The sequence below is a fragment of the Daktulosphaira vitifoliae genome, unplaced genomic scaffold (assembly GCF_025091365.1).
Source record: "Daktulosphaira vitifoliae isolate Bord-2020 unplaced genomic scaffold, ASM2509136v1 Scaffold_5, whole genome shotgun sequence".
NCBI lineage: Eukaryota > Metazoa > Arthropoda > Insecta > Hemiptera > Phylloxeridae > Daktulosphaira > Daktulosphaira vitifoliae.
The window spans coordinates 12237771-12248680 of NW_026099576.1; the positions used below are offsets into that span (position 1 = coordinate 12237771).

At 26.5% G+C, this 10910-nt stretch overlaps 2 protein-coding genes across 3 annotated transcripts in view; one reads left to right on the forward strand and one right to left on the reverse strand.

Annotated features, from left to right (window-relative positions):
• LOC126906863 (prolactin-releasing peptide receptor) overlaps window positions 1–8691 on the forward strand; it is a 78967-nt gene extending 70276 nt beyond the window's left edge. For both annotated transcript variants that reach the window (XM_050687767.1, XM_050687768.1), the window contains 2 exons: window positions 7631–7765; window positions 8463–8691. In XM_050687767.1, coding sequence (XP_050543724.1) covers window positions 7631–7765; window positions 8463–8595 — 268 coding nt within the window. In that variant the 3' untranslated portion in view covers window positions 8596–8691. The remainder of the gene's footprint in view (window positions 1–7630; window positions 7766–8462) is intronic.
• LOC126906864 (uncharacterized) lies at window positions 8627–10041 on the reverse strand. The gene is made up of 2 exons (XM_050687769.1): window positions 9765–10041; window positions 8627–9341 (listed from the first exon to the last, which is right to left on the reverse strand). Exons 1-2 carry the CDS (start codon window positions 9777–9779, stop codon window positions 8715–8717), a joined length of 642 nt encoding a protein of 213 aa, XP_050543726.1. The 5' UTR covers window positions 9780–10041; the 3' UTR covers window positions 8627–8714.
• Between the last annotated feature and the right edge of the window lie 869 nt (window positions 10042–10910).

A 10910-nucleotide genomic window follows, 5' to 3' on the forward strand; every position in this document is an offset into this window, starting at 1 on the left:
AATTATATGTGTTGCCATTTTGAAATTAAAGTTGACACCTTTAAAATATAAGAAATATAATAATATAAATATAAAAAATATTTTTTGTTTGTGAGAAACATTGAACAAAAAAAAAACTAATGAAAAAATTATTAATATTATTTTTATTTTTCGATTAATTAAGTGAATTACCTATTATACGACCTTATTATTATTATTATTTTTTTGATACTTAATACTTGTGCTAAAATAAAGTACATCAATAAAATTGTATTTTTTTTTTTTATAAATATTATTTATATGTTGTGTTATGCAAAATAACTATTTGTATATAAGTGATTGGTTTCTTTATACTCATATTTTTTGTTTCTTTGAAACATTTATTTGATACTTTTATTTAAATTACATACCCTCAAGAATTCTCAACAAGCTGGTTCTTATAAACTTGTATTTTGTTAAAGGATGAAATTCAAATGAAAAATTATGATTTTCAATCTTGAGGTTCGTGTTATATTAGTTCAATCATAAAAAACTTTGGAATAAACAGATAAGAGTATAAACGTAATATCTGAAGTAATAGCACAAATATTTCTCTAAGGTACTCGGAGGCAATAAATACACAATTCGCCAGAAATAGGCTGACAGACCTTCGACTTAATAATAATCTACGGTAACTCAAACTTTGTGAACCATGAAAAAACATTTTCAATTTTATTAAGTGGTGTTCCGCACGGAAAAATAACTTAATAATTATTATTTTATCTTTAGAAAAGAAAAATAATTAACTAATGAAACAAATGTATTTCAAGAACGAGTAAATTTCTAAGTGAACCGTAGTGGTATAATTATAATTAAATCTGTTAATTCATATGTTGTTGTTTTATTACTTCTTACATTTATTTAAGTAAAATGTAACAATTTTTTAGAACGTTTTACTATTTTGCCTTCCTCGTCATCAAATAAAAACACATCATAATGGGCGACGTGGTGTAGTTGAGCAAGTATAGACGATATCTGTCAGTGATTAACTTCACTATTATAAAATAATTTGTCAATTTTTCATTTTAGAATATCTTTTTCTTAACCAGTGTCGACCACATTTTTGCGACGCAAGTCGTGTCATCTTTAAAATTTCCCTTAAATGTTAAATGCTTGTTAAATTATTTTTTTAATATAAAATAAAATTTTTTTTTTTTAATTGTGTACTATTTTAGTTTGTTTTACCTCATTTAAAAATTTTGTTGGAACATTTTCATTTCATAATATTGTAGTATACTTCAAAAGTTTTATATAATATAGATTTGAAGAACGCAGTTGTTTCGAAACATTTTCAAAAATGAAGTTGTAAAAAACATTTTAAATTATGTTGAAAATGCCATTTTTTACGGAAGTGTAATCTTTAGAATCTTATAGATTTCTTAAATTGAAGAGGTTTTTCAAATTTTTAATACTTATTTACTGAGTAAATTCTTTATAGAAGCAGACAATATTATTTTTATTTAAATTATCTGTTAAAAATATCCAGAAATTCTGGTGAGATACTCATTTTCTTCGAAACTTCCGAGAATTTTTAATTTTTGTAAAGAGAAAAAATATCAGGTTCAAAAAACTCTACAGTTAAATGTGTGTTAAATCTTATTCGTCTCTTCAGAGATAAAAATCCTTATTTATAATTTTCTTAAATAGGAACACTTTATTTTTAACTTTATAATATAATAAAAACAAAAATTACATACTTTGTTTTTACAATTTTTTTTATGCATTCAAACGATTGCGTTTTACAGATTGATTAAACATTTGGATATCAAGTAAAAATTCATTGATATTACTTGTTTTATAAAACTGTTGGTAGTAATAATATATTTCGATAGGAACAATGTATCATTATTATTACTCATTTGGATAAACAACTTGGAAAATTTATTTGATAACTTCTATAAAAAATAATTTATAACTTAAATTTAAACTTAAAAATAGCAAACAAATCTTCAGTTAAAAAAAATGAATAAACCAATTATATTGTAATATATTTTTTTTTACAATGAATACTTATTACTTTTGATCAATACAAAAACTGAAAATTTTATTATATCAAAATTGTGATTAGTTTTACTTTACCAAAAATTTGTTTTCTGTAGAGTGATCATTTTTGAAAACTGACTATGAAAAACTCAAAAGTAATATAAATCTTTAAACGGGCATACTGATCCAACAGATTAACTAATACCATATGAGTAATTTGAACTATACAATATTTGAAATAGAAACTGGTACAACTACTGATAATTTTACGGGTTTGTGTAACATTTAAATAAGTATCAAACTACATTGAAGAACCAATTGTATTTATTATAAGGCGAAAATTAATCCATAATTAGAGCCTTTTGGTTATTACACACTTATATCAAATTTTTGGTTTTAATAAAAGTAATATCTAGAATTAAGTGAAATAATATGAAAAAATCCTTATGACTATTTAAAATATCAGAATTGTATATAAAATGGATAAATTTAAATCAATTATAAACATAAATAGTATTTTACACAATAAATTGTTTTACCTTAGAAATGTTCAGCTATTAATTACATTTGTATATGCAAAAAAGAGAGAAAACTTTCGATTCAAAATAATTTTGTGGTATGATTAAATTGACATAAAAAATTAATTCTAATAGTTTAAAGTTTCATATCAGATATTTAATTTTTATTTCACTATATTTGGATCAATAAGAGAATAATTTCTAAGTAAATGATTTTACAAAGGAATACAACATATAAGTAACTTAGAAAAATACATATGACATCTTTATAAATCTTCGTGAAAATAGAAATAAACTTTAAACAAGGACTTACATCCACCTTCAATCATTCAAGTTATATTACCAAGCTGTATTCAATGTTATTATATTTTTCATGTTAAGGATTACTTGAAAACTTTTTTTATACATCGAACATCAAATAAATATATTGAACATTGTTCAATTCACAAAATAACGTATTAGTTGTTTGGAAGAAAACGGAAATCCATAATGTATTGAAAATGTATCAGAATTGTTTTAGAAATATACTTTTTTATATGATAAAATCAAAATATTTATTAATTACAAATTGTCTCGAGATGTTATGATAATTGTGATGTAATCGCTGTTTAAATATCAACTACCAATAAGTAATATTTTTCAATTTTTCATGTAATCATTTACTTAAATAGTTTCAATATTCAAATTTGGCTCAGTTCTTCTTAAATACAAGTTCTATTTTACTTTACAATAGATAAAGAGCGCAATGGTTTACACAAAAGTAGAAATTGTAGACTTCTTAATTATAATTAGAAATAATATTATCATGAAAGTTTAAAATATTATAGTTGGCATATATATATATATAAATAAAAACTCTGGAATGAATCAATATATATAATATATAAATTATACTATTCAACTAATATTAATTCAAAATATACAATATATTTATAATACTTCTACTAACAAGAATCTGAAAGATCAATCTCCATTTTGACAGTTATTGATGATATATTAGTTATTAAGTAGAATACCACCATGTTTGATCTCCTATATGTACTTACTATAGTAATCATTTTCATTGTGAAGACTCTGAAAACTGTTAATCGCATCTCATAATGCTTTACTTTCCATTTTTAATAATAATTTATTTCTTAGTTTTTAAAAATAGATATTTTTATATACCCATAATTTATGAATAAATTCAATATTTCTTTAATTTAAATTAATATTTCATTTTTTAAATGTTTTTAACTATAAGTCACTTTGTCATTACAATTTGATGTCATATATACAAACATCATTCTAAAATATGGACTGGAGATATAAAATATGAACATTGAAATACTGGTTCCAATGTTATTATGTGCTAGTAATTTTCTATTTTATAAGATAATTAAATATATATATATATTTATATATAATAAAATAAAGCTGACACGTTGATATAATATTAGGGATGAATTAAAAAAGCAAGCTCTCGCGGAACGCAATAAAAAATAAAAAATAAAATATTTTTAAAAATTGAAAAGGCTCATGTCTTTTAGTATGAAGTAAGTGAATAAAAATATAAAAAATTATTTTTATTTGGTAATGCTCTTCCTAAAAGCGTAGAAAAGTGACTTCTAAAATTTAAACTAGCTTATAAGCCTTTTTTATCTTCCGTCAGTCACAGCAGACTATTGTCGGGTACGTAAAATGAACAGCTCCGTGTCGTGTCACAGATTCTGTTTCACGTGGCAAGTTGTATTTTTTTCAAAAGTATTTTATATAATTATAAAAAATTCAAATTGTTCTTGAGTTTTAATTATTATTACCATTTAATTTTTTTTTTCTGCATTTCTAATAAAAAAAATGATCGACATTACCAATCATCGTTTGTACGAATGTACATATGATGCAAACATCCCAAAATGTATAGACATATCCATAATTGTTTAAAACTATTTCTAAAAATTCGTGAATTTCAATATTTTATGATGTCTCATAAAATATACATGCACTTATGTACAATGCACATGAATGAGTCGAATATTGTACACATATTATTGCACACCTTAATTGTAAAAAAATATTTAAAATAATTAATTTATTCTTTACTGCAATCACACAAATGCAGTCTTATTGATTTCAAATTTTATATGCATTGCATGATAAAAAAAATATTCGTAATGTTTGTCTTTTGTACCTAATAATGGTGTCAACTTAAATCTTTTAAATGGCTATATACATAATTAACTTGTTCATTTATTCGATAATGATTTAATTAAAAATAGGATTAGTGGCCGATAACAGCTTTTGGACTGGTATTTCATAAGTTCTTAACTATGTAAATTATAATTGCAGTTTCTTTATCTCTATACATTTCTCTGTCGCACCTCAGACATAAAAGTTTTATAATGACTTTTGAAATACTGATCCAATAATCGTCATCGAGAAGTCATTTTTTTAATTATACCATTATTTAATGAATAATCTAGTTAATTATACATGTTTTGCCATTTGAAAAATTATAATTGACACCCTTATAAGGTATAAGAATAACATAAATAATACTTAAGGTTGATAAATTAAAAAAAAAACGTAGAACTAAAAATAACCAAACAATTTATTATTAATATTATTTTTATATTCATATAAATGAATTAGTTGAGTGGTTTGCGATAAAAAAAATCACCATTTAATGGTGATTTAAATCCATGCATTAAATTTACAACTATAAAAAAGTAAATTGTCTTAGCTAATCTCGTAACAGACATTTTATTAATTTTGTATAAGTGTAACAATGTTTCAAAAATCTTCTTTTTGAGTATGTTGCTAATGAGCTGTAAAAGCGTAAAAATCATGTTAGTACAGTAATAGTATTGAAACTTTTATAGAAAGTTGGCCATGATGAGATCAACTTTTTTAGAGTAGACTGCTTATTGCAAAAATAAGTCGGCCATATTATAAAGTAAGACTAGGTCCACACCTGCCAATACCAATATTCTTATTTTTGAGCCCATAACTAACTCTTTTATAATGATTAAAATGATTGAATTGTAAAAAATGATTAAATATTAAATAATAGTGATGTCAAATCAATAATTAAATCAAAGCTGTTAAAAAACGTGTTAAAAAAAAACCTATTTAAAACATAAGTGAACAGTTTAAAACGTTTAAATTTTCACAGACTACCAATGTAAATTTAGACATTTTTGGTGTTTTGAAAACGTTTTATATACTGTGTGTTTAAAACGAAACAAACCTGAACTTAATTGTAAAATTAATCGAAAGGAAATATAAATCGTAAAGTTATAAGTTTTACTTATATAAGCACGAGGCAATCGTCAAAATATTTTGATATTCTAGACTTAAAGTCAATGCTAAATCTAGAAATGATTGACACCATAAGACACAAAATCAAAAGTGCGCCCAATCGAGAAAATATCTTATGAAAACTTATTATTTTTTTTTTGATCATCATTTAAAAAAAAAAAGAAGTCCGCTTTACAAATTTAAACAGGTCATGGAAAAATCTAAAATTTGCACTATTTAATATTAATTATTATATCAAACTTGTAAATTTTCATTAGTGACAAAAACCAAATATTCAGTAATAATACAATTAGTAGTTGCTAAATTTGTGATGGCTGCTCAAACAATTATATACATTAAAACAATACATCAATATCCAATTTTCTTCCGGCAATTATGATATTAAATAAGATTTATGATTTGTTCGTGCAATCGTGTGCTTAAAATTGCATACATTTACATGGGTATAGAACTATATGGTAATATGTTAACCAAGCACCACAAGTATACATCTGCGCCTTTGAAAGCTTAACAAATTTAAATTTATTGAGGTTCGTATAAAAAACAAATTCACCGAATTTAACTCAGTTTTCCTTTATATTATCTATACAAATTCTTTATAATCAAATGGTGACGTTTAAATCAAGTTACTACCAAAAAACTAGAATCATTCTCCGTTATAATGTAATATATACTATTTGATCCTTATTTTCCTGTTACAACAGTAATAAATGTCTTTGGTTTGTAAGTTACGATGTAGTTATATTTTATTTTTATTAACACCTTGTAACTTTTTACTAAATCGTCATAAAAATTACATTTATACATTTTCACTCATCGTATACGTGGTCTTCAAAAATTTTAAAAAAATATTGAACATTAGTTACTCAATAAACTCATAAATAATATTAATATCCATATTTAATTTTAGTATTTGATTTATATAACGTGGAGTATATTATAATTTATAACAATCGATTTCCCTTCATTGTAGCAATACACATTCAGATTTCCGTGAAAAACGGAGCCATTGTTATGACTTTATTGTGATGCTTAGGAAAAAAACTGCCAGAATAATAGACCTTACAACACTGTCAAAGTTAGAGGATAGTGTAAGTCTGGTAATTCTAATAAAAGGATTTTATATACCGTAAGCGTTTTCCAGACCCTCGCAACACTAAACATAGAAAACCCGGACACTTTTAGGTTTTTACCACCCAGTACAGACAATAATGTCACTTCCACCTTTTTGGGGATTTTTTTACACTTTGTATAAATTCATTTTTTCTTATAAAAAAGACACACGTGCACAGTCACTCGTACTTCACGAGTACATTAAGTACAAAAATAATCTTAACATTTATTTTTTGTATACAAAAGAAAATATATTAAATAACATTATTACCCAATTTCATATCATAATATTCTACATGTCAATTATTATTATAATTTATTATATTTTTCGATTTATAAATTAAAGATGAAATAAGAATAGGATATATTTTCGAGTATTATTATAAGCGTAAAATAAATTACCATATTTTTTTAAATAAATATTTAAATGTCTAGGTTTTAAAACAAAATAGTGAATTTTATAATAGAGCAATTTAAATTTTAATGTGGAATATCTGTAAGTCTTTTTGAAACTCGTTTCTTTAATAAATGCACAACAATTATTAATAATTATTCGCCATATAAAATTTCTCAGTCAGAACTCACAAGTCCAATATATCTTCATAACAATAAATCAATATAACAATAAATCTTCTGGAAAATAAATCGAACCATAACAATTAACCAGAGTTAAAAGATAATTTTGGTGTCTGTTACAGATTAGCAAAACTTGAAGTAGCCGAAACGTACGAAAATAGCAGACATTTTGATTTGACTTTTATGATATTTGTCTGGTTAGCATTTGTGCCAACTGTTACTACGCCACTACTGTTTGTGGCTTGGAACTCGGACAGGTAAATTATGAAAATCACTTTTAGCTAAATTATGTTTCAATTAAAAATTTCTTTTCGTTGATGTTTTAATAATGAAAAGAAATACATTTCATAAATATTATATCATAAACGGTTAATCGAATATCGGTGTATAAAAAAAACGTTTTTATTTTCAATTAAATTCGTCAGATTTCATGTATCACAACGAGATGCCACGCATATCAATGTGATGAATTGATAGGATTCCGAATTTTTAAACGACATTATTAAACAGTTTTATTTACTAAGAAATATATCATTGATAAGTACAATCAAACGTAATAAAAATAAAAATATTTCCATAAAGTAAAAATAATGTATTAGTTACATAAACGGCAATTAACTGGCCAACAAGATTTTTTAGAAATAATCAGTATGTTTAATTTATTTATTATATGAAAAAATCAAAATAACACCACCAAAATATATTTATAGATTATTTTTACTTTCTTTAACGCATCGATATTTTTCTTATTATTTTGCTCTAAACCTATCGCGTTTAATTCATGAAAACATAACATCTAAAATCATTTCAGTTATTTATTGACACCAATGGGAACCGTGTAAAACCTATGACCCAACGACCTACGCATTAAATTATTCTCCATATTTCTATAGTATGTAAACAGATTATTGATTGTTTTTTATGCGTGTAATTCTATTGGTTTTATGTTTGTAGTTCTACTAAAGAAAGGATCCGAAGCTATTTTAAAAGGACCAAAGTGGCAACCGATCAAGCAACGAGGTCGGTGTCTATGGAAGGACTAGCCGCGCGTAATTCAATTTACACAGTCCAAGAGAGTATCCCTTGAAAAAATTTCAATTTATTTAAACAAAACACTATTAATAATAAAAAAACAATTTTAATAAAATAACAATAAACCAAAAAAAAAAAAAAAAAAAAAAAATGAACATCATTATGGAAATGTATTCAAAACGAATAATTAATACCGTTACCGGAAAATTGGAATCTAGACGCTTCGGCGGCCGAAGAATAGCGAACTCCCAATGGGTTCTGGTAATAGCCGGCCGTCTGTTGTGTCTGCTGCAATTCGCCTGAATTGGACGACAAGCTCTGTTGTAACTGGCCATTTGCCGGCGACTCGTACGTTGAAGGTGCGGGTTGGAATAGAGGTTTTTGATAATATTGCTGCTGAGACAATAATGCCTGCTGTTCGGTCTGTTGCATTCTCTGTAACTGTTGCTGATATTGCTGCCATGCTTGTAAATATTCTTGTTGTGATATTTGATTGTCCTGAAGACGTTCCTGTTGCTGTGCCGTTTGATACTGTTGCGATTGCGGAAGTCTTTGTTGCAAATTCAGCTGTTGCAGTTGTTGGAGTTGTGCTTGTTGCTGCTGTAGTCGCAACTGTTGTTCCTGTTGCAAACTTAGTTTACTTTGAGGGTAATAGTAATTTTGTGTAGCATCCCCGGGGGTGGCTATTTGTTGCTGTGGATATCCTTGCGGTTTGTACGCCATGTCATAGGCTTGAGGGCCAATTTGATTTTTCGAGTGTTTCTGGCCCACGCAAAGAGCGGTTAATTGCAACACTAACACCTGAAATAATAATACGGAACGGATAACAAAGAAAATCGTACATTAAAAAATATATCGAATGGTTTACGACTTCTGCGCTCAATTTATGGTTATTACAAAAATTTCAATAACAACGCGCATTTAATGTTAATATTTTATAAAAAAAAATGTGCGATTTATTATTCAAATACTAGTCGTTTGTTTTAATTGCGTTAAAAATGACTACAGCTAATGGTGGTGTGTTCAATGCTGTTTTTAAATAAAGATTATGTTTTTATTAGAAGACTAGAGTCAGTAAATGTCATGAGGGTTTTCGGGATAAAATGAATTAATGACAAAAAACCAATTATTTTTTATCCGGTTAAAAACGACGATAACATTTTTAAAAACCGTGAACGCAAAAGGAGTTTTGAAATGAGTTTAAAGAAAATAAGCTGTACTTACCGCGATTGACTTCATCTCTGATGTGTGTTTGTATATCGGCTGTAAAATCGAAAGTGCTTTAGACACACGGACTAGGTGTTTATATATGACCACAAATAGGAAGCCTTGCCAACTGCTATAGTGCTTTTAGTGACCACATCATTGCCGGCAGCAGTCACCCGGCGGCTCTCAATATACACATCACGTTTTTATCAGTACTCGTGGCTGGTTCTTTTGAAAAGTATTTATTATCATATATATTAATATTAAAAACTATTGTGATTTCACTCGATAACCAATTAGCCCATTCCAGTCTCGTACTGGCACCACTTTTAATTTCGTTTGCTCCGATCGACGCTCAATTGGCCGTTGTGTACAACCACTTGGTTACAGTGAACGCACAAAAAACTCATTTCGCCGGTTCGGACGGGATGCCGTCAAACAATAATTGATAAAAAGTCATACTGAATACATAAAGAGAATCAATTAAATAGTTCCGATGCTGTGCCAAGTCGTATGATAAATGTTTACGGTTCAATCATTCGGAAATATAAAAGTTTGAAACACAAACGGTACGGTAACGACGACGTAGACCTACCTCGTTAAATTAATTGAAAAGGATCAGACGGTGTAATGGATGAAACTTTAAGTAGCTTAACCGATAACATCAAATCATTTTTATGTATTCAAAAAAATACAATTATGGAGTGTTTTCAGGGGCAGTAGGGCACTCTCTAAGTTAAATATAATTGATTCGATTTACAACGCGTGTGTTTAATTTGTAATACTTTCTTCGATACAAAATATAATTAATGGCGTTACACAACGTTATTGAATTTCGGATGGTCTTTCATAGCCAAAGATTACACCAAATTGATTTGTTTACAAGTAACATAAATATTTATTCTTTGTAATATCGTTAAAACACGGTAATGTAAGATCCATTGTGTAAAGTCAATTTCTCAAACCTTAATAATTGTATACAATGTGTTAATGATTGAATTAGACTATTTTCGAGTTATTTTATTATTATCGCTGCGGCAACATCGCGTATAATTTTACCGAGTGATTGTTGTGCAATTGTTTTAGTTAGTATACATAATTAATGTAACAATTTAATAGGTGTTAATGATTTTTTTTATACTTTAGTTCTGGTGGCCATTGGCA